We start from the raw sequence: 25,533 nt of genomic DNA, 5'->3' as shown, positions 1-25,533 counted from the left end.
CAAGTATCAAAGACAGTACTTAGGGTTTACCCTAAGCTCATCTCAATTTCTCAAAGATATGATTTAAGGAGGTTGGGTCCTGCCATCAAAAGTAATGAGATTTTTTATCAAGTATATTTTTTGAATTTATACACATAGCTTAATTAAAAATCAAAACAAAAATGGGGGTCAATGCGCTTCTTTTGGGGCTACAGAGCATATAGATTGACCTTTTTGCACTGTAAATACGTCTTACATATAAATCAATTTTTGAAGTTTTTCCTCCAATATTTTTTATTCAAGTAAATTATGGGAACAAACACAGTCTTATGTCATCTTGAATAGACACCTAAAAATTTGTGACAACGAAAAAATTTTCAAATTACTCCGAATGTTCAATTATTTGACCTTTTTGCACTCAAAAAATTTCATCTTTCTGGCATTAAAAATTTAACAAGCAAAAAAATCATTTGAAAGTAATGACATTTGACTGAATTTAAGAAGAATGGTTAAAAGTATCTTATATATTCAGAAAAGAAAATAAAAAGTGGGGGTCTGTGATGTTAATTTTTAGATACTACTAAAATAGTGCTAATTTTAAGCTTAAAATAGGGATATTTTTTTCTTGACTTTCACAATATATTTGCTATATTTATTAAATATGATGATAAAATTCATGAAAGTTTATTTAATATATAATTTAGGACCAGTATAAAACAGTTCACTTCACAAAATAAGTCTGTGTGCAGACTGCATGGAGAAATAGGAATTCAAACTTAACATACTTTAAATACTTCGAAAGAGAAAAAATGATCATTTTCTTCTAAAAACCCATCCGCCACAAAATATAGTTCCTCACTTAATGCTTTTGGTATGGAATTAAATCATGGAATTTTAACTGAATATAGTTTAATTGGCATTGTAGAATCCAAAATTATTGTAAGAATTAAAACTTTATGCAGAATTTTTGAAATATAGGGTAAGATATAAATCTGCTCAAAAGCTCAGGAGCGAACCTCGTTAAACATGTAACTTAATTATTCACTAATAGATATATAATAGTTTTAAATAGAATTATAGGAATTTGATTTCAGGGTTATAGAAATGTATTGAAACTGCACTTTGCTATTTTTAATTTCATGGTGGACTCAAATTTGTGGGTTTCTTCATACCACAAAAACAACAAAATTTAAACTCCCAAATAAATTAGTGATTTCACAGTATGAATCTCACCTTAGTGAAGCTTACCTATGTCATAGCTATGAGGGCACAAATCTTACACAAAATTAATGTTCTGGTGGTGTACATTCCAGGCTAATGATGCAAGTTTGTCCAGGTAGGACTTAATTATAGTTACTTGGGAATGGACCTGTTCCAAAAACTTCTACCTGGTCACTCACCTGGGAACTGCAGGTCGGATCCAGCATCCAAAAAATTCTGGTAGTGTGCATTCCTAGATGTAAAAGCCATGCAATTTTGTCTAAGGAGGGCTTATAGTAACTTAGGGATTGGACCTAATAAACCATAAACTTGATTTGGTCAATATCATCTAATAATGACATATTAAAGCCAGATCAGTATCTAAAGCATGGCTGGTAGTGTAAATCCTAAGATGCATTATCCATCCAAGTTTTGGTCCACCGGGTAGGTTTATACTGCTTCAGAATATGGACCTGCCTGCTAACTTGTATAGAAAAAGCAAGTCAGATGAATACACTGAGTATCCAAAACAAGTCTGGTAGCTGTGTACATCGATCCCTAAATGCATCATCCATGTAATTTGGTTCAGGTGTATAAGGGCCAGCTCATCAAGCTACTTTGGAATGGACCTGCTGATCATCCATTGGGAAAATGTAGATCAGATCCAGCATCCGAAGCAAGTCTGGTCTTGCACTTAATTCCCTTCTGTTTCAATCCATTCATGTTTTGTTAGCATGGATGCATGGTTTAAGTATGTTAACAATTTTCATGTTGAAGAGATGGGAGCCCCCACCCACTCCAATAGGATCATGCACACCAGAACATTCAAGTCAGATCGATGCATGTAGCATGTATAGCTGATGGTGTGCATCACTATAATTATAGAACATTTAACTTAATTGAAGCAAATGGTCCTGGGAAAACGCTTCTCTCATAAGTTAACATTTGATATATCCAAACTCAAGACTAATTTTTGGTCATGTTTTTTTTTTTCAAAATCATACTCATAACCCCTACAACGCAACATGACGAAAGGGGGGGGGATACTATAATTGTACTTTAGATGGAATATTGTCCTACATCTAGAGCTTCGGTGATACGTCTTTTTCATTTTCGTGGTGTAAACTGAGTAAGAGAATTGTCCTTAATGACCTCTTTTATCTTTTCAAGTTTTCCTGGTAGACGTAAACTTAGTTTTGGTTGGAAATGCTAGGTAGCTATACAATTTGTTATACCTCTATTTCGTACCGACATAAGCTTTAGCTAATATTTATTTTAAATGGATTAATATAAATTATTAAGTATTAAGGAATGCATTATAAATAATTGATTCAAAATTTAAATCGAAAATTCTTTAAAAGTTACTACTAGGAAATTTGTCAATATCATACATGGACGAATTTTCATCAGATCTACTTGGATTCTGAATTTTAGTATTCCACTTCCGGTTTAAAAAAAATGGTGCATATCTGAAAATGGTGTCAGTACTCTCATAAAACATAGTAAAATCGTAAGTTTTTTGAAGTGTTCTCACGCATTTGCTTTTTATCATTGTTTTATTTAACTTAATGCATTAATTGATAATTAATGAATGGCAACTAATAGGAATGAAAAAGAAAAAAAATCACATAGTTTGTTTTTCGTGTGACAAACAAATCTAATCTCGGCGAGATTCGTCGAGACTAAAAATTTTTTACTGAGGTCTAGGAGACGTCGGTACAAAATTTTTAGTCTTTACAAATCTCGCTGAGAAATCCAATGCAAAGACATAAAACATCAGTGGTAACCACAAAGATAGATTTGTTTGTATAGACTACAGGCTAATGTCTATGTTTTGTTTATTGTTAGACTTTAAATTTGTGTATTTTTGTTCAAGTACAATTTCGCCCCCACACTCCTTAATTCTTTCAACTGTTCAATTACACTTGCCAGGTGTAGGAAACTTCCTAATCTCGACTGAGATTCGGCTTAGCTGGATATTTGGACTGACGCTTTCATTGAGTCTCGAGACAGTACTTTATAATTCATGTCTGGAAATTCACGCCTCATCGGATATCCAGATTGAGATATTGATATTCACCTAAAAAATATAGCCGATCGCTTCAATTATGTTATTTTAATGTTTTTAAGTTACTAACTATTACTATTCAAATGCATTTGCTTCTTATGTTAGTATGTAAATTAGGGCTGAAATGATACACCCCCTCCACAATACGGTACGTATCGCGATACTTGTGTCACAGTTCAATTTTTTCAATACGATACATTTTAAAAAAGAAACAAATCATAAGGTTAAAGAAAACATGTATTCAGATTTCAAAAGGCAAGTAAAAGGTGGTGATACAATAAAGAGCACTACTTGTGCTTCTGTAGATTAATAGTCTTAGAGCACTTTGTTCTTGTCAATACTAGCAGTGGCAGCCTGCTCTGAAACTTTCTCCATCGCAATTTTCTCCCTCGTGTGTGTCAAACTATTAAAATGAGGTCGAACCCGATATATTTCAAAGTGTAACCAAACCGGATATAAAAAAGGTACTGAACCGAAAATCAAGGTAGTGAATTGAACATTGAACCGAGCAGTAATTTTGAACAATATGGATATTTCGGTGAATTGTTTCAGCCCTAATGTAAATCCAACAAACACTTGTTTTCCATTCAAATGATGGCTTCCACCATGTCCATGACATAATGAAGAGTTCCAATAGTTTGTACATGTATATAATGTGGGGTGTTCATCTGTACATCCCTTTGTCCTCCCATCTGTCTGTTGCACTTGGGGATACCCATCTCTTATCTGCAATTCCTTAAAATTGCTTCCTCAAAGTACCCCCCATCATAATAAAAGTACTGCCTTTTTCTAGCCCTGAGTTTTTAATAGGTGTGTGGGGTACATATTGTGCTTAGCCTAATAGGAAATAATTCCTTGCAAAACAAACTTCCCATATATCTCTATATGTAAACTGCTATTCTGAGTATTGACTGGAGTGGCAACTAGTAGATAAAATGTTATTTAAGGAATGAAGCTAATTTTAACCTATGTTATACAATATAAAATAACTTGGGGCAGTTAATGCTTTATAAACCACGAAGCGGTTTATAAAAAAGCGTAAACTGCCCAAAGTTATGTTATATCATATAACATAGGTTAAAATTAGCTTCATTCCTTATAATTTAATTTCAGTGTAGACAATAAGACAATTTTTCCTCCAAAAATGGCCTCAAATTGAGCATATTTTAAAAGTAATGTCAAGCGGAGTAATACGTTTTTGACATAACTCATTGTGACATAGGCAACTTATGTTATACGATATAAACAAAATCTTTTATCCAATCAAATGACTTGTTACAAATAAAATTAAATTATATTGGTTTAATGATGTGTATTCAGTTTTATCAGACTCCAAAATCTGGAATTTGTGGAATTAAGATATTTGGACTAGGAAAGGCTTGTAATAGATTTTCAAAAGAAATTTTTTGGTTACTTTGTAGATTCTTTGGAAAAGTTGTTACTTTGTACATGTTGTAGATTTTTTGTAAAAGTAGAGATATTTACTTTAAGAATTTGTTGTTTTGTGGGATATTATTTAGAGAGAAATAATCATTTGAATAAACCATTTTCTTAATATTAATGTTAATTATATGAAATTGGATAATATATCTTTTTTAATGATGCATTTCTGGATGAATTTGGGGGGGGGGGGGGGGATTAAGTTTCAGTAATAAAATTTTTGACAGCATCTAAATTCTACATGCAAGTACTCAATATCATAACCAACTGTTGATCAAGTACTTGAAAATATCACCAAAACTAAAAAGTGGTCAACGTCATAACCAAGTGTTCATCAAATACTTGAAAATATCACCAAAATTAAATATTTACCATTATTCAAAATTTTAAATACTTCTGGCTTGAAACAAGTTTTCATCTTTTTTTTTTGCTTTTGTTAAGTAGGGTGTCTCACTTGGATATCTCCATAGTTATTAGTAAAATATGGTGTACACGTCATTAAGTCAAAGTTGTGATCATTATGAATTGCAGGAATTATTTCAAAGTAAAGTGAAGATAGAAATAAACCAACAAATACCCCAATGTATTCAATTCTTATTTCCAGCAAAATTAAAATTACCTGTTATACTTAATTCAATTCAATTTATTGACATCACCATGTTGGTATACTGTCAAATTAACAAATCACATGACAGACAACAGAAAAAAGAAAAGAGAAAAATATTATAACATAATGGCTACAGCATGCAAGACAATTTTACATGATTCTTTATAGTCCATGGACTTCTTTCCTCTGCATAAAGCATCTACTCTAAACAGTTACATAATGACACCATGTATCATGTATGTCACCGGGTCTTTTGTAGAATAAAAATCCAACACTGGATTCGGCACAAACTATATATTTATTTACTGTGCTTAGAACAAAAAACCTACAAAGTATAAGTTAAACACACTCTCACAACACAATACACACACAAGACAAATACTTTACATTTAACATCAGACATTAACAACACATAAATTACATGATTGTTTGCTGTCGGGATTAATTAATAAAAGTAAATTATGAAATACATTTATATAATAATTATAATAAATGTAAACAGAAAGCTTACCAGGAATCCAGTTAAATTAACTCCAAGTAATACTTTACACAATACTTCTAATATGTTTCAAATACATGTACAGTCTTCTATCGTAAAGGCAAAAAGCGAGGGGGTCAAGAATTGGCGGGTACTGTGCTTATATATGTTACGGTTCCCTATTTATTCCCACTACTATGGGAAACACTTTCTGTGGAAATATACAGTACAAGTTAGCAATACTCCCTGTAACATATTGGACTATAAAACGGCAGAAAAAATGTTTTATTAATTGTATGTTTTATTTCATTATTAATTGTATATTTACCAAGTTCATCATTGGGACGATGTCGGTAATTTAGCCTTACCCCGAAATTCCTCGACATCTTACATTCCCAAATTACGCTTTAACTGTTTATGATTGCTTTTGTTTATGTTTACGAAGTTCATCAGCACAAGTCCCAAAAGTACCAAACAGTAATTATCTGTGCCCTAGGGTGCGTGATTCCTTTCGTCGATCCGATCGGCATGGCAGCATATCAAAGCTTCTTTGCAATAACAAAGATGGCGGGTATTTTCACTTTGTCGTGACGTCACAACAATCGAGCCTGATGCCTATATAAGCCAGCGCAGATCAATCGACTAGTCAGTTTTGTAAATTTGTCACTTCGGCTTTACAACTCATTTCGCCAGCATGTCTGGGAGCGAGAGCCGCTAGGTAATTACTATTGAACATTAATTAATTAGTGGGAGCTGATGAATTTTGGGATAATATTTTATTTTTACTTCTAATAATTATATTGAATTGTTCTGTGGGAGAAAATTAGTGGGAGGTGAAATAACTCTCCCATAACTATCTATTGTATTGTGAAGGGACTCCCAGTATTTCGGGAAATACTTTTATACTTTTTGTAAATTTATTTATAATTCCCTAAAACTTAATTCTCCCATTTGAGAATATTTTATTCCCATTTCTATTTGGGAGAGAAATAATATTCCTACGGGAGCAAGAAATAGGGATAATCATTCAAAGAGATTATGCAAATTAAATACAACAAGCAATAATAAATTTTTATACATTTTAATCCTGACTTAGAGTTCTTTTGTCCAATATACAGACTTGGGAGACCCACAAGTTGCATATGGGAGAAAACCCCTGAACGGCAACATTGGTGTCAGAAGTGGGATTTTTCAATTTTTATTCCCATTTATCTGATTGGACAAAAGTTAATAATTATACAAATAAATTCTTTATATCATAAAGTAAAATAATACTCCCAAAAGAAATTCTGAAAAATGTCAAGGGAGAATAGTCATTTAGAAGATCTGGAGAGATTATTTTTGATCCAAGATCCCAAACAGAAGTAGAAAATTTATTCCATGAAGAGCTCTTTCAAAATGAATCTTCACCAAAACAAACATCAGCTCCCAAGGGTTTTGAAAATATAAATGAATTATTGTTTAAAGCAGTTGAAAATATGAATAGGGAAGTTCTATGCATGAAGCAAAATTTTGAAGAACAATTATCACAAATGAGACAAGAGTCCCATCAATTACATGGGAGGTTATCATCACTTGAGAATCATTGGAAAGCTATTGGTCTACATAAATATGGGAACTGTTCTGAAAATCCCAGTCAATCACCATTTCTAGGGGCTGGGGAGAGATTTGAATCTTTCAGAAACCCAATGTCCCCAAATTCAAGGGTGAACAGAAATGACAATAGCCTACATTCTCCCAGTCAAGTGAAACCAACAGTCCCAATTAAACCACAAACATATAATGAGGACATTATTTCTGTATTATACTTATGTACAATGTACATACTTGTTTTAATCTGTGGATATAATTATCGTGAATGTTGTTAATGATTTTGTATATTGATAACTTACTTTGTTTGATCAAATATCTTGTCAATTGTTGTGATTGTTATGAAGGATGTACATATACTTATTAACTGTCAATTATAGTATGCACTTTTAATGTAAGTCGTTTTCGTGCCAACAACTAAGGGAAACATGGAAACTTGTACCCACCTTTGAATTCCCTGAAGTATAAAACCATTCGAGGACGAATGTTCTTCACATGGGAGGGGGCCGTTTTATGGTTCCCTATTTATTCCCACTTATTGGGAAACACTTTCTGTGGAAATACACAGTACAAGTTAGCAATACTCCCTGTAACATATTGGACTATAAAATGGCAGAAAATATGTTTTATTAATTGTATGTTTTATTTCATTATTAATTGTATATTTACCAAGTTCATCATTGGGACGATGTTGGTAATTAGCGTGGGAGAAAATTAGTGGGAGGTGAAATAACTCTCCCATAACTATCTATTGTATTGTGAAGGGACTCCCAGTATTTTGGGAAATACTTTTATACTTTTTGTAAATTTATTTATAATTCCCTAAAACTTAATTATCCCATTTGAGAATATTTTATTCCCATTTCTATTTGGGAGAGAAATAATATTCCTGCGGGAGCAAGAAATAGGGATAATCATTCAAAGAGATTATGCAAATTAAATACAACAAACAATAATGTTGAATGTTGTTTTTGGTGAAGATTTGTTTTTTAAATATTTTCTAAAATCTGAGCAGATCTGTGATTATATGTTAACAAAGAGGGATAACTCTGAAAACTGGGTTCCTCTGCATGCTCTCTCTTAATTTAGGTTGGCATTTTTGATTTAGTTGAATCACTGTGTACATGTATGTGGTTGCAATTATGGAATGAATGCTTGAAATGGAGTTGTGTGTTTTACAAAATAAGTCAACAATTCTGGAGGAAACATATTTCTTGAAAAAAGAACATGGGTTTGGGTGGGTAAACAATTCTCCCAATATTTTAAGGTCTCACAAGTAACTCTGTTGACCTATTGCTATCTGTTTTTTGGTTTCTTTGTGCCACATGTGTTTTTCGTGATCTGTTGTATGTAGCATCTATGGGTAAAAGGGAACAAAAAAGTGTTCATTATTCCTCATTTTCTTTACTCCTAACTTCTTGGAGACAAGTGCATGAATATGATAATGATATTAGAGCCCTAACAAAACTGGAGAATTTATATACATGAATATGATAATGATATTAGAGCCCTAACAAAACGGGGGAATTTATATACATGGATATGATAATGATATTAGAGTCCTAACAAACGGGAGAATTTATATACATGAATATGATAATGATTTTAGAGTCCTAACAAAATGGGGGAATTTATTCAGTTTTAGGTGGGATTAAAGAGGTCCATTCTTGAAACTCAGATGACCTTCAAGGTCCTCTTGTTGGACTAGAGTAGCATAGATTTAATGGTAGTTAGTAGATTGTCTGGAGCCTCGGGAACATCATGAATGCACTGTTCAGCATCTTTGCAGTAAAAAAAAAAATATTGATTTCTATATAACAGGATCATATAAGAGTTAAAGTATAATAAATCAAAAGGTCAAAATAAAGGATATTTGTAAATAATTCATTTGGATAAAAGTTTATCTCTTGTGTTAATTTTTCCAATGATTATTTAATCAATGATTGATCAGTGATTAAGGGTTGATAAAGAGGAAGATTGTACAAACAATGAATCAATGATTGATCAGTGATTAAGGGTTGATAAAGAGGAAGATTGTACAAACAATGAATCTGTTGTAACATCACTGTTATGCTTTATTTCTTTGAAAATAGAAAATATTGCACTGTTATGGATTTGTATAAAGAAATATAAAGTGTACAAAAAGTACAGTTATAGGAATACTTACATGTGTGTTTGTGTGTAATTTTACATGTATTTTTATAAACCAATTACTATTGGAAGAAGTATTATCTATGTGTTGAATATTTCTTACAGAAGAGAATTGAGATTTCCTGAGTTCCACAACTAAGACAGGGAGAAGATCACATGGTTATTTGATCTGTGTGTTAACTTAAAACCACCATTGTAAGTATTAAGAAAGTCCTCAATTTACTTTAACAACCTCTGTTTTCATTCTTACCGAATTTCAATCCCTTATTCTTTAGGGATATTGTTGTGTTTTGTTTTTGGGGGGTTTTTTGGGGGGGGGGGGGGGAGGTTATTTCTTTACTGACTAGGAAACAGAAGAGACTATGCATTTGTAAGATGGTTATTATCTGTGTGTGTCTGTAATGTAATCCCTCCTTTGGTTATGTGTAAAACTTAAGAAAGATACTTTTTCTACTTGAATTTTAATTTTTATGAACAGTGATATACATGTTCATGTTACATATACATGTTACTGAAAACAGAATAATGTTTTTTGTTTTATTTTGTTTGTTTGTTATTTATTTATTTATTTATTTATTTATTTATTTATTTATTTTTGAAAACACTAGGTGCTTCTTGTATAGTTTTCGTCTCATTCTAGAGTGGGCCCCCAAGTAAACTACATCAAGAAATGTGATTCTTTACATCAGTTTTTATTTTTCAGAACAGTGGTGCCATGATTACTAACATGTTGTGATATATCAAATTCTTTTAGATGGCTTTTTGTCCTGTAATTCCATACATGTGATAAGTCAAAGACCACAAAACTGTACAGGAGCCATAAAAAAAACTGGAATTTGGGTCAAAAAACGGTACAAAAAATGGTATAAAATATCGCTTAAATTCTGATGAAATTCCATCGTAATCATTGTAATAAACATCGTATATTTTATACCTACGAAGATCCGGGTCAGATTCACGTATATTAAGTCATGTATATCAACTTTAGAAGTTGGCTTAATTTTTTTCAATCAAGTTACGTATACGAAACATTAACAGTAATTAAGTACCCCTTAAAAAATAAAGCTACCTAAAGGGGTATTTGATACGAATTTATAGCAAGATAATTATCCCAATTGGCAGTTCACACCTTCGCACGCAATGGTTTGTGTACACTACACAATTATCAGAAGGTCAAGTGTCAACACAGGTGACGTTTTCCAGTGTGTCGCGAGCGAGAATGAGAGGAAAATGGCGGCATTTAGCGAGAAATTCAAAATACTGTACAAATTTTCATATTCCGTGAATTTTGGTGTCCTGCCGGTACACGATGAATGGGCTCGAAAAACTGTACATTTTGCGTACAGCCGGTACATATCACATGTATGTAATTCTGGCATAATTTCATTTAAAAATGTCACAAAAAATACCAATCCCCCTACCAAATACATGTACTACTCCTACAAAATACTGCTCCTCCTACGAAATACCACTCCTCTATAGATTTTAGCTGATTTATGTAGAACCTGATACAAGTGTAGACATGAACAAGACAAGGCCAACCTTAAAGATTTAATTGTTTGGAATTGCTGCCTAGAAGGTTTTAGACCCAGGAAGGAGGGAGGAATTATTTTTTTTCAAAATTGAAGTTATATTTAAAATTTTTGACAAATTTCTCAATAAACAGTGAGCACATTATTTTCTGACCTTTTGAAAAAAAGTATCTCCCATCAACCAAGAACCATGATTTTGCATAGATCTGACAATACAATAAGTGATTTGGTGGTGCATGTGATAATAGGCCAAGAATTGATAACGGATTAAATAAAAAAAAACATCTTCTTATTTTTGGTCAATAAAATTTTTTGAGGAGGGGTGATTTTAGTGAGGTTGGCCTCTAAAATTTGGGATATAGAGGGGCTGAAAGTGTTTTCGCAATATCTCAAAAACTATTAAGAATTTGTGATACATTAATGAAGCAAAGTTGTTCAAAATGACAAGTACCAGCTAGTGAGATTACCAAAAGTCGTCAAATGACGTCACTTCAGGCCAAACAGGAAGTAGACAAAAATAGCTTATTTTCATAGATATTGGCATGGAATTAAATATGAAATGTCACAAGGGAGGTCCGGCCTTATTTTTTAATCAAGTATAGTCGCTGTAGACTACAAATCGAACCGGAAGTAGGCATAAATGACCAATTCCTGCAGATATTGACATAAAGTTAAATAATTACCATCATGGAAGACTTCAGACCTGATTTTTTTTCGTCGATTTGCATCAATTCCAGTCAAACCGGATGTAGATATGAATTTCTTTTTTCATGTATTTCAACTTGGATTTCATTATTAATTTTTACTAGACAGACATCATTTTTCTTCAAAAGGCCTTCTTCAGAATGAATTGCTTTCCATCATAAACCTATCTTACAAGTAGTGATACTGAAAACTTGGCAGAAGACCTACTTGTTGCTTTGCAACAAGCTTTGCTCTAGTTTGTTCCTCCTTTCTGTCTGAGTTATAGGAGGAAGTGGTGTCACTTTTATAGAAAAAAGAACTAAAAAAAAGAAAAGTTAAAGGTCAACAGCAGTATTTCTCCTGGACTATTGCAAGTTCCAACCAGCACAGCTTCATTTTCCTAGACCTTCTTCCTTTTCCTTTTTCCTCTTTGTTGCTGATTTTTGTTCATTAAGTCTTCTTTTTATTTGTTTTTGAAGTACTTTTAATATTCTGTTAAAAAAATCACCTCTCATTTTTCTTCAGATGATCTAGAAGTAGACACAGACAAGGCACTATATGTATACAATTCCAAAGCCATGTGAAACCTCGGCAACTCATTAGTCACCATGGTGATTACACAGTTTTGTATTGGTGCATTATTGGTCCTTGGAATTCAGGTAACTTATTTCTTATTTTCTCACAATTTGAAATATGAGGAAAAAAACTACTCTTATGAATATTCATTTTGTGCAGAAGTCAAAGTTTTGAAAGACTATGTCGCTCATTATACAATGTAATAGATTCTTTACATATTTCACCACTGTGTGAATTGTTGTACTGTAAATTTTCTAAGAGTTGGGAAGCAATATGGTGAGAATGGATAAGATGTCCCTGAATATCAGTGGGTGTCAGTAATTTTGTTCAGCTCCATCATAGTAGAACTTTCAAATTTCACATGTACAATACATATATATAAATCATGATGTTCCATCCAAGTTCATTAGTTGAACTTTGACCTTGTTATTGGTAAATAAAAACATGTTTATCTCTTGTGGATTTCCTATTCTAATTTTCATCTTTCAACATTACCATCATTAGTGTTGACCTTGACCCTGATTTATACATGTATATCTTTAATTTTTAAACAGCCATTTTTAGATTGAATCAGGATGCTCTATTTTCAAAAAACCTCACTGTATTCTGCCTTTGATCAGTAAATTAAAAAAAAAAAAAATATAAATTCAGTAAGCAGGTACCATGTAAATATATGATGTCTGTAGTAATTTGTTTTTATTATCAGACTTTTGCCCAGTCTTGTCCTGGACCAGGAGATTTTTATATTCACAGAAATGCCAACATCTACTGCAAGAAAATTTACAACTGTCCTCCAGGTAAGACCTTCAGTTAATTGTTTTTACTATTTTCTAGTTTTTACCTGTTGAATTACTGTTAAATAGGTTGAGAAGTTTCAACTTATTATGAGGTAGGTTGAGAAGTTTCAACTTATTGTTAAGTAGGTTGAGAAGTTTCAACTTTTTGTTAAGTAGGTTGAGAAGTTTCAACTTAATGTTAGGTAGGTTGAGAAGTTTCAACTTCTTGTTAAGTAGGTTGAGAAGTTTCAACTTATTGTTAGGTAGGTTGGGAGGTGTTTTCTATGAGTGAATTCACAAATGTAACTTAGGAAGTATGGGAAATTCTATTTTTTGAGTGCAGGAAATTAACCACTGATCCCAATAGTCATGGTAACAATTTCTAATTTTGTTGTTCAATATTTACCACCTTCCTATTCAAGTAGACATTGATATGTTTTTTTTTTGTCTTACATTCTAGGGCATGAGATTATTCCGTGTAATAAAACCTGTGCAGAAGAGAGATGTGTTCCATGTGCGAAGGGGAAAGCTCAGCCATTCCTAAGTCACTCGGACCAGCGTAGGGTCTGCTTCATACCAGAAACCCAGTGTAATCCCAGAGGTGATTTATTTGAAAAAAAATTTCACAAATTGTGTATCTGATGAAAACGTTTTTCTATTTTGATGCAAAAAGGGGCATAACTCAGTTTCTTTTTCAACTTGGAAAAAAAAATGAGTTATTATCCTTTTCAGTGTCAATAAACTTGATCATAGTGGCAGAGTTTGACTTATGTGGTGGTGCCTGAGAAACTATAGATTATTTTTTTTTTATCCTTATACAATCCTTGTAAACATGAAACAATTCATTGATACACATGAAAATCACAGGTACACAGTTAAACATGGTTACCGCAGACACATATTTAACAAATTCATGTTTTTTTCGAAGAGATTTTCATACCATGTAGTTTTTAAATTTCTTTAACATAAAGAATTTAACAAGTTGCTTTTATAGTGAATCAAAATTGTTCTTCCCTGGCAATTCATTCTGTACATGTATTTAGAATCATTTTGTTTTTTACAGCAAATATATTTTTCAAATTTTTTTTTTACATATTTAAAAAAAAACTCTATTTCAGATACAATTCCAATACAAAATGGGACATTTTCCCCAAGCTGTGCAATGCAGAAAAACTGTGCTTGTAATATCAGTAAATGTTTTTATGGCAGTCCATGTATATGTGAAAGAAATTTCTCACCATGTGGCATAAATGAAGAAATGAATGCAAATGGAGGTAAATCAGTCATGTGTGACATATCTAAACTAGAGTAAATAGGTCAGATGTAATATTTCTTAATTAGAGGTAAATCAGTCATGTGTGACATATCTAAACTAGAGATAATAGGTCAGATGTAATATTTCTTAACTAGAGGTAAATCAGTCATGTGTGACATATCTAAACTAGAGATAATAGGTCAGATGTAATATTTCTTAACTAGAGGTAAACCAGTCATGTGTGACATATCTAAACTAGAGATAATAGGTCAGATGTAATATTTCTTAAGTAGAGGTGAATCAGTCATGTGTGACATATCTAAACTAGAGTTAATAGGTCAGATGTAATATTTCTTAACTAGAGGTGAATCAGTCATGTGTGACATATCTAAACTAGAGTTAATAGGTCAGATGTAATATTTCTTAATTAGAGGTAAATCAGTCATGTGTGACATATCTAAACTAGAGTTAATAGGTCAGATGTAATATTTCTTAACTAGAGGTGAATCAGTAATGTGTGACATATCTAAACTAGAGATAATAGGTCAGATGTAATACTTCTTAACTAAGGGTTAATCAGTCATGTGTGACATATCCAAACTAGGGATAATAGGTCAGATGTAATATGTCTTAACTAGAGGTAAATCAGTCATGTGTGACATATCTAAACTAGAGTTAATAGGTCAGATGTAATATTTCTTAACTAGACGTAAATCAGTCATGTGTGACATATCTAAACTAGAGATAATAGGTCAGATGTAATATGTCTTAACTAGAGGTAAATCAGTCATGTGTGACATATCCAAACTAGAGATAATAGGTCAGATGTAGTATTTCTTAAGTAGAGGCAAATCAGATGAAATGTAACGCTTTTTAAAAAAGATGAGATAATGGATTTTTGTTTGAAGGTTAATTGTATGTTATGTGTTTACAGATTGTGTGAAGTGCAGGGAAGGGTATCAGAAACTCTATAAAGGTTGTGATCAGTGTGAGAGAATCGTCCCCGAGCTACCCTCACCACCGCCTCAGACTAATACCACAACAGGTAGAGGGATACAGCTCAGTATCGGCATCTTAACTTCTTAAGTATCAGAAAATTGATGACCAAATTGAAAAAAAAGATGCCTTTTTTTTTTTTTACAAATATCATTATCTGCAGTGTTAAAATTTAATATGTGTATTATATACTTCCTTTGTTTGTTATTAGCTTCAAAACCTGACACAGTCAAAACAGAATCAACTGCCCAGAGCACTAGGGTTAACATAAAATATACAACACGGACCTCACAGAAACCATATGTAACGGTGTCACCACCACCAGGAAGTTCACCACAGGGACGCCACACAGAGGAGGGCAGAGATGATAATGGCACCATTCTCATTGTGTAGGTTATAGCCAATGATTACATAAATCCCCAGAAGTGGGGGGGGGGGGGAGATAATAGTATCATCCTCATGTTTGACATATCCAAACTAGAGATAATAGGTCAAAAGTAGTCTTTTCATCAGAGAGAAATATATTTTTGGGCACATTGCATTATTGTGTTTTAATGGTTATTGAAATCTTTCACATTGATATTTAACTGTATTGCCTGCTTATGTTTACTTTTCCTATTCATTTAATGTTATCTATTTCAGAGTTTTTGTTGTGATTGGATTAATCCTGGTTGCCTTGATTGTAGTTCTGTTATTAATGCGTAAATATGGAAGACGTCCCTTTATAGCTAAGATCTGCAGAGGTATGTGATACAGAAACTTTGTAAGCATTTTTGAATTAAGTCTGTGAAAGTTTCCAGTGATGTAATTTTTGTGCTTAAGATTTGTATACCTCCCTGAAGTCTTTTCGAAAAGCTCTCTCTCTCATTTTTGTTTTTTGTTTTTAAAAAAATTTGAAGAAATTCACAACATTACAGATTGTTTAAAGGGACTTAAACACAGTTGTGTTGGTGTTTTGTTCACAATTTTTAATTTCTTCTTTATTTGACAGAGAGAGAAGCACCTGATCAAAGAGGGAACCACGCAAACGGTGATGTCGGCCGTGAATTAGAACATGTTACAGTCCCTGTTGAGTAAGTGCCTTATTTTTGCTGAGAAACTTTTCAAATTTGCTTTTAATTGGTTATAATTTACAGGAGATGTACATACAAATTGATAGTTAGAATTAGCCACCAAGATCTGGCTCTTTAAGATCTGTCATAGAGTTTTCTGGAAAAAGTTGAACCCAAAGAAAATACAGTGGACCTTCAGATATCCGGACGCCAGATATCCGGACGCTTCAGTTTCCGGACGATTTTTCATGGGAACGAAATTTTTTAACATTATTTTGTCTCGTTTAACCAGAATTCCGCGTTCCGTATCCGGACGGTCTTTTTTCACCACAGAATGAATTTTTACGTTATATTTTAGTTCATTTATCCGGACGATAATTTTTTAGCTTGTCTGTCAAGTCTGCTCAAATTTCTTGATCTGGGTGTTAATTGTAAAAACACTGGTCTGGTTGTTTGTTTTAAAAGATGATCACCTGCGACCTGTTATCAATGGCTTGCGGCAAGGTTAATTGTAGGTCGAGAGGTACGCACGAGACTCGCTTCTCTAACATGGTTTTGATACGTATTAATTAAGGGAAATAATTTTATAAGTCTAGGATAATTTTTTCGTAGTCGGCAAATATATTTCTTTTACTGTTAGAAGACAGTCGTAACAATGTTTTATGTCTTTATAGACATGACATCGGAGTTTTTTATGCACAGTATTGTGCGCGCAAAACGCATTCTATGATTTGATGACATTTATAAAATAACTTTCAAAATTACACAATCGTTAAATACGATCTCGCTTTGGATGATTACGATTAGCGTTCGTATACATGTGCAGATTATGTTATATTTAGCATCGATGGGCATTCATATTAAATAAGACTCTACCGACAGTACCGACATGGCTACTAGGAGAAGTCGATTCATTACACACTGGGAAATAAAAATAATTAATGTGACCATATAAACACGTTTTTTTCCCAATGACACATGTACTTTTTTATTTATTTAAACAAGTATTGAGTAGTACTAAACTTATACTAAAGTATTTAAACAATAAAACATATTGATATAAAGCAGCATTCTTCACTATTGTCAATGGTACGAAAGGCCATATAACTAAAATCAGCGCAATTCAGGTATCCGGACGCTTCACATATCCGGACGAATTAACTGGGAACCAAAGCGTCCGGATAAATGAGGCTCCACTGTATGTCTCCGCTTTCCAGACCAACCCTAATATATAGTGCCAACCCTAACCTTTTCAATGCTTTCTTAGTGAAGATCTAAGTTTTTAGTTTTTGTCTGATGTATAAAATTTTTAGCTATAAATTTAAGTCACAGAAATGCTTTCTTTTATAATCAGTGTGACCTAGATGTTTTGTTTATGGAAGTCCAGGGAAAAATTGAAAACTTTTTATGAAAAAATTCCTATTTACCTACCCAAATTTTTTCAGCCTGAAAGTGGAATCAAACATTTTTTTTTCTCAACCTTATTTACATGTACCCTTTTAAAACTGTCAAGGAGTAATAGAATTTTAAAATTTGCTAAACCTAAATATTTAGCAGTGTAAGCATTCAAACTTTTCTAGGTACAAAGAAGAGGGTACGGTTTTGGCTTTATTGTGCCCTAAAAATTTAATGTTTTCAAAAAGTTTTGAAATTGACATAAGTATGAGTTGAGTATATGAGCGTTATAATTCATGAAGGAATATGGCATGAAGGAGGACCATTCTGCAAAGATGGTGTCATTAATTTCGTATTTTTCTAGGTTTTAAGCAGAAAAGGGCTCAAAATGACTCATTTCAGTGGGTATTTTCCTTGAGAAAATAGTGTCCACAGCCGTCGCCCACTTTAATATTCTGATATGTTGAGTAAAATTCTTTGACAAATCATATTTCTCAAAATCTTTGCGGGCGATGCATGTGGTCTATATTATCTGAAAGAAAATTTCACTGAAAATTGATGTCTTCTGCAACTTTTTAAGAAAATACGGGAAAATGCACAAGTTTATGACGTCACAATTAGCACTAGGAAGTCAAATGAGAAAAACGATTTGTTTGATCATAGTGCATGGAGTTTCAACATTTCAGAAAGCATGAATTTTAATTTCTTTCATCACTTTCATATTTTAGAAAAATACAGGGCTAGATTTGTATTGAAACTGTACATTGTTCTTTTGTTTTACTATTTTCTGTACAATGAATTATTGACTTTTTCAGGACTGATCTGTCTGGAACCCTTCGTCCAGAACTAATGCGATTAGTGTCATCGGATCGTAGTGACAGTGGCTACGAACATCACCCTAGTTTGGAGTCACAGATTTCCCACAATTCCCACATTTCTGTTTCTACCCCAGTCCAGGTTACAGATGGAGGAGAGGACCTCCATCCACTTTTGAGGACAGTCAGCCATGATCCTGGTAGGTGTGCTCAAAACAGAAGTTGAAGTGTGTTGTTAGTTACAGTCAAACCTCGTTGTCTCGAACTCAATTGCACCGAGAAAAAACTTCAAGATATCCGAAGTTTAAAAGTGTTGTTAGTTCAGGGCTCGACATTAACTTTTTTTCCTACTTGTCCATTCGGACAAGTGACCAAGACATTTACTTGTCCGAACTTCAACTTCACTTGTCCGAAAATTTTTCAATAGAGATCTAATACTGTCAACTTGAAAACTAAAATAAAGTCCATTACACATGGCATGTGCTTGATTGATTCGTGATGTTATTGATAAATACAAAAAACACATAAAATAAAATTTTATCTAGGCTTTCTGTCCTGACAACAACATAAATGTCCACATTCGTTAAGTTCGTAAGTTCCATGCCTTTTCAGTAGTATGCAATTAGTGAACTTCGATCCCGATCGAATGTGAACTCAATTAACGATCTCTATCGGGATCGAAGTCCGGTTTTTATGTACAGCTTCCGTCTTGAAACTACCGAATAACTTTCAACAGTCGTTATTTTTATTATTTAGACACTCTTTTACATTAAAATGCACTTGTCCAATCGGACAAGTGCCCGGCAATATTCACTTGTCCGTAATTTTTTTTCACTGGTACCGGACAAGCGGACAAGCGTTAATGTCGAGCCCTGTAGTTCTGTGAATCTTTGAGGGGCAGAATGTGTTATTAGTTATGTGAATCTTTGAGGAGTAGAATGTGTTGTTAGTTATGTGAATCTTTGAGGGGTAGAATGTGTTATTAGTTATGTGAATCTTTGAGGGGTGAATGTGTTGTTAGTTATGTGAATCTTTGAGGGGCAGAATGTGTTGTTAGTTATGTGAATCTTTGAGGAGTAGAATGTGTTGTTAGTTATGTGAATCTTTGAGGAGTAGAATGTGTTGTTAGTTATGTGAATCTTTGAGGGGTAAAATGTTGTTAGTTATGTGAATCTTTGAGGGGTAGAATTTTTTTTTTTCTAATGTGAAGATTTTTACACAGTTTACAGCCATCTAATAACTATAAATTTTTTTGACTTCTTAAAAATTGCCTTTTTGTGAAAAGCTTGACGTTTATTTTGTTCAATTTGGAACTACACTGTATACTGTACTTTATGTTCATATATCTGCCTTCATAATGTCTTGTTAATTTGTATACATTATAGATGCCTCAAATTATATCGGGACAAATAGTTCACCTGTTTCGGGATCACTTGACCCCCCGTCCCTGGGGACCAGCACACTAGACGCACCCAGCACTGTAGGATCCATGGCAGTGTCTGAACCCATTAGGGAGGAAATCAATCTAGGTACTGTTTAATATGTATACCAATAATAAGTTGAATTAAATAAAATTTTTGTTTTAAACAAGATTCATGTTGTAGGTATTTTTGGAGATGAGGTTTAGAGATACTGTACTTCTATTTTTTCCACGTTTATTAACACAACACTATGTACACAGTCACAATTTGTCTGTGGAAATTTGTGACTGCATGCTTAAAATGCATTAAGGACGTGTGATGTCAATCCAAGAAATACACAAAATTTTCTACCCGCAGATTGACAGATATTGCGAATCCGCAGAATTATGACTATGTGGAAAAATGTATGTTCACAGTAGTCAAAATTGACTACAAACTACAAATAGAAATGATTTTTTAAAAAAATGTCTACACCAGTTAATATAACTTTTCATGTTTCAGGCACAAGAAGTGGTAACATTTTATTCACCGATTTATAAGTTTAAATGAAATACATGTATATCATATATTGTATATTCATGAATGAAACTCTTTAATGCTATTGAGGAATGCAAAGAAAAGGAAGACTTTAATTCTTGAGATTTAAGTTCCATTGTTTGGTTTTAAAGAAGATGGGTGAACAAGGCGTACAGAATGCCTATAGCTTCAAATATTAAAAAAATCATATTCAATTCGTGAATTAAGTATTTAAACAAAGTTCTCATTGAAATTTATGAAATTATGATCAACAAAACTTTTCTGAGAAAAAAGATCTCAGAAAAATTATCTTTTATTAAAAAAATAAATTGGTATTCGTGGGATTCAAACCCCTAACAATAAAAATCCAGAGTATCGTATTATTTTGAGAATAACATGCTAACCACTATGTTACACAGCACCTGAAAAGTAGTGGCATTTAAATCATGTTTGTGATATGACCCTTGACTTAATGGACTTCAAGTATTTCTCTCAGAAAGATGCGAATGTTTTGTCATAAAAAAGTACTTTTAAGGTCTTTGCTCCATGTTCTTGTAAACCCAAAAAATATATATTTTTATGCAAATTTTTAGGATTAACTTTCAAAAAAATGGAGCAAAGACCCACTCATATAGAAAAATTTTGTTTAAGTATGAGAAAATGATCCTTTTTGTCCTCTTTAGTGTGTGTATGCTATTTCATAGGCAAATATTTTCAGTCTTTGTGAGATTTTTGTAAATTGTAGAGATTTTACATAAAGAATACTTTAATGTTAGAAGTAAATATCAAAGAAAATTTTGATATAATTGAGATTTTATTTTTCACTTCATGTTTGCTCGCACTATAGGTACTTCGCCCGCCTTGTTCACCCTTTATTTGCATATGATGCCTTGTATTTATGCTTTTAAATCTCAGGAGGAGACCATGTAAACAGAATGCTAACAATTACCAGTATAGTAAATTGATATGTTTACAACAGAATATGTATAAATGCAGTCTTAGAATTTCTGAATAAATGACATTTACCTGTTTATTATCTTATGTTATTGAATGAACTTAACTTTTGACTTGAATTCCAGATGTGAAGGGAACTATTCCGACCAATGATCCATGTGTTACGGAGGAGATTCCCAGCGGCCACGAGGATAATGATGTAAGACTCGGATGTACTGCTGTGGAAAACGAAGAGGATACACAAGAAAAGAGTAAAGACTCTTCACATCTGGACAGTCTACAGATACAAAAACAACAGATCAGATAGTGCTACGGAGCGTTAGAGTTATCTACCCAATTCTCTCCTGAATTATCATCTTTATTCTCACTCTTCACATCTGGACAGTCTCCAGATAAAAAAACAACAAATCAGATAGTGCTAAGGACTGTTAGAGTTATCTACCCAATTCTCTCCTGTATGATCATCTTTATTCTCCTGTGCATCTCATTGTGTTAAGTTTCCTGTCCTCTGTGTACCAGTACTACAGTTCAACACTGTCACAATTCCTCCAGTCATTCTTATAAAGATTTATTGTAGGAGGAATTCCAGAAGATTACTGATGCTGTGATATGAAGATGTACAAGTTTCATATCTAATTCAAAGAGATTTGAAGGAAATTTAATCTAATAGACTTGAACAGAAATTGTGCCTAGTGATTTGTACTTAACACATTATAATTTATAGCTTCGTTACTATGGAAATGAAGTGATTACGTCACAGACAGGTAACAGAAGCTGTTCCTATGGTTGTATGATGTTACGTGTATGGAAACAGAGCTTAATATGTTGGCATTATCTTTGAAAACTACTGCTATCTCACTTCAAAGATTTTTTTATAATCTTTTTGCACACCAGAATAGATTTATTTTTCCAAGGCATTTCTTTGAAGTTTTATTTTTCTTATATTGCAATTGCTGAATTTAGTGAAGTTGTGTATGTTTGTTTTGTTTTTGTTTTGAACAACTACATAGTGAAGCTTTCCATTTTATCTACTAACTTAGAAATAAAGAGTAAGAATCTTAAATACAAAGTTAACAACAGGTGCTTGTACATCTGTTTCACTGCTAATGGAATTTTATTTATTCCCTTACTGAAAATGCTCAAGCCAATATTTCAAAGGTTGTAATAAACTTTGTAGATATTGAGATGGTAGAATTTTTTGGATTAATATACAACAATATACATGTACGTAAGTAAGTATGTTAGTAGTACGATGTTCTGCGTGAGGTGAAAGGACTTACCAGTGGTGAGCGTGTATGACTTACCAGTGGTGAGCATGTATAATTGTGAAACCTATCAGTGTCTGATATAGAATCTCTCCCTACAATCAACTTAAGTCCCTTTTCATCATATTTAGGAAGACAAATCATTCATTACAGCATCACATTCATTTGTGTATCATTTAATAAAGAAAGTTGCTCATTTTTTATGTAGAAGTACTCTAATATATCCATTTTTCTGAAACCTGCAAGAAAAACGTGCCATATGTACATGTATTCATAAAATTCTATGAGATTTTATTTCCTTGAAATTTACAGAGTGGTTTGATGTTGTCATACAATTTCACGTAAGAGTTAAGACTTTAAGACTTGTCTCTTTGGAAAAAAACCAGAGTTTAGCATTTCTTGTAAGTTCTAAAAATTGTAAATGTTAATATAGGTCACTCTGTCCAGATTGTGTGTACAAGTTGAATGTGAAACAGAAATTTGAAAGAGGTTTCTACATTTGTTACTGCACTGACAAATTTCTGTCCAAAAGAACATTCTATATTTTTTCAAAAGTAACATGTGCGAAATTTACAACACCAGGTAGTCTGTTTTGCTTGATTGTGGAGAGGTGTATTGTTCAGTGCTATCAGCACAAGTTTTTAAAACGAAAAATCCCTTGTCTAGCATAATGATTTATTGTAACACCTGTCCAACTTTCAGCAATGTTTGTATCTTTAATCTAAGATGTTTTAACTGTAAAATACTTTGGTATAACTGTATTAGGAAAATCGTAGGCATTCCCCAGGGTAATTGGTATATAAAAATATATTAACTATACTATATAATAAATATAACATTTATAGTATAGAAGATTTATTTTTACTTCTCAATTAAGCTAAGGAGTACCTATGAGGAAAATGAGAACTGAAATATGCCTGGGGATTGCTGTAATTGTCAAAACACAAAGTTGCCATAGATAATAGGCACTCTATGTTTGCACCAAACTTTTTTTTCACATGTATAGTTTTGGCAGCAATGAGTTGTATGTGTATAGGGAACTTTAAAATATGAAGCAATAGAGATATTTTTATAGCAATGTTATGGTCAGTGTCTTAATAATGTTGTTGTTGAAAACAAGTGTATAAGGTATGAAAAATATGTTTGAACTACTTTCCATGTACTTGTATTTTTTACTAATTTTTCTTTGAAACAATTCAAGAGGCATTTTCAAAAAATGCAAAGGACATTAATTAAATAATTATATAAAGTTGAGCCTTAGTAATCCAGATACTGCATCTTCCAGACGAAATTTGTTGGAACAGCGTCATTTTAAAGGTCAGATATAGATACATATAAGACACTTCATTAATCCAACAATTTGTTTGGGAACACAAGCAAGGCTCAACTGTAGTTGTGTTTAAAATCATGTTTATATTAAGAAAATTCTTCAGATGGCAATAACATATCTAAAATGGCATTAATATTGAAAATTGAAATTATATTGCGATGAATTGAAAACATTAAGTTTTTAGCTTGTATGTTTTAAAATTTTAAAAGCATAATTTTTATAATGACTTTTTTGTACTATAATCTCTAAGAGGGAGAAGTGAATGGGAATCGATTCTTGTTACACTGAATACTTGTGGGATGTAGTTTGTATTGTGAACAGTTCTTTATAATTCTACATGTATCAGTTGAGTGTGATTCTCCATGCTTTGTAGGTGATGAATTTCTTTTTTTTTTATGTTTGTTGATATATAACCATGACATTTGTTTAGTTTTAACAAATGATATAGGAAAAGAGTGAATGTGTTTTTAACATTGAAGTTAAGTAGTTGTTATGTGCTTTAAACAGATATATATATATATATATATTATAGGTTGCAGTATATTATATAATATGCAATCGTGCTTATCTTCAGAATTTATCATGAGTATATTATCTATGTTCACTTGATAAAGTATTGCAATTAATTCATTTGTATACAAAATTAATTTGAAAAGATTTTTAAGTAAAAAATATATTTTTGTTTTCATGAAAAGGCTTGATGTCATTTTGGATTAAGAAACTCTAGGAAAAAATACCGGTGTCATTCATTTGAATAGAAAAATAACTTGAGTTAATTCATTTCATTTGAAAGTAATGTCTGCAAACCACTGCAATCTTGTATTTTTCATTTGCTTCAGTAGATATTATACCATGTGACATAATTAAAATGACAGAAAGAGATTTTTTTTTGTTTTAAATTATGTCAGTGCAATAACTGAAAAAGTTCATGCTGTTGCCTTTGACCAAAAGGTGTCATGATCTTGGATAATAAGGTCATAGTCACCTTGCAATAAAATTGTCTCCAAACCATAAATTTGGAACCTGTTACTGAATTCAAAGTTAATCATGTTGCTGATGATGTAAAAGTGTGTTCTGATCTTTACTCAAGGGTACATCTCAGAAATCAAGGTCACTAGGCATTTATGTATAAACCAGTTACAGCCTTCTAAAGTATTATTTGGATAAGAAACAACATGGCAGTTAGGTTTGAAGTTTTTAGGTCACCTGAGTCACTCAGCTTCTTCACTTAAACCACATAACCAATTTCAACCAATTTTGGCATATAGCATCTATGGGTAAAGGGGAACAAAAATTTTGAATTTCAGGGTCCCTGCCCCACTGGGGCCTAAGGGGTGGGGCTAAAACCACCAAAATTAATGCAATCTTTAAAAATCTTCTTCTTTACTCCTGGACATCAAGCAGTCAAACTGTTGGCATGATTGTAATAAGCAGTGAGCCTTCTACCAAAATT

General features: G+C 32.6%; 1 protein-coding gene across 1 annotated transcript; it reads left to right on the top strand.

Annotated features, from left to right (window-relative positions):
- The first annotated feature begins 2,645 nt into the window (after positions 1-2,645).
- On the top strand, positions 2,646-24,962 carry LOC133205505 (uncharacterized). Its single transcript, XM_061341333.1, has 13 exons — positions 2,646-2,689; positions 9,619-9,708; positions 12,255-12,388; positions 13,012-13,102; positions 13,542-13,682; positions 14,200-14,355; positions 15,271-15,381; positions 15,544-15,721; positions 15,975-16,075; positions 16,324-16,405; positions 18,595-18,794; positions 19,980-20,123; positions 21,611-24,962. The coding sequence occupies exons 3-13, from the start codon at positions 12,338-12,340 to the stop codon at positions 21,790-21,792; spliced, it is 1,437 nt and encodes a 478-aa protein (XP_061197317.1). The 5' UTR covers positions 2,646-2,689; positions 9,619-9,708; positions 12,255-12,337; the 3' UTR covers positions 21,793-24,962.
- Positions 24,963-25,533: the final 571 nt, after the last annotated feature.

This window comes from Saccostrea echinata, unplaced genomic scaffold, assembly GCF_033153115.1.
Source record: "Saccostrea echinata isolate AGI-Se365-2 ecotype Australia unplaced genomic scaffold, CSIRO_AGI_Sech_v1 ptg000054l, whole genome shotgun sequence".
Lineage (NCBI taxonomy): Eukaryota > Metazoa > Mollusca > Bivalvia > Ostreida > Ostreidae > Saccostrea > Saccostrea echinata.
This window is presented reverse-complemented; position numbering and strand designations above follow the sequence as displayed.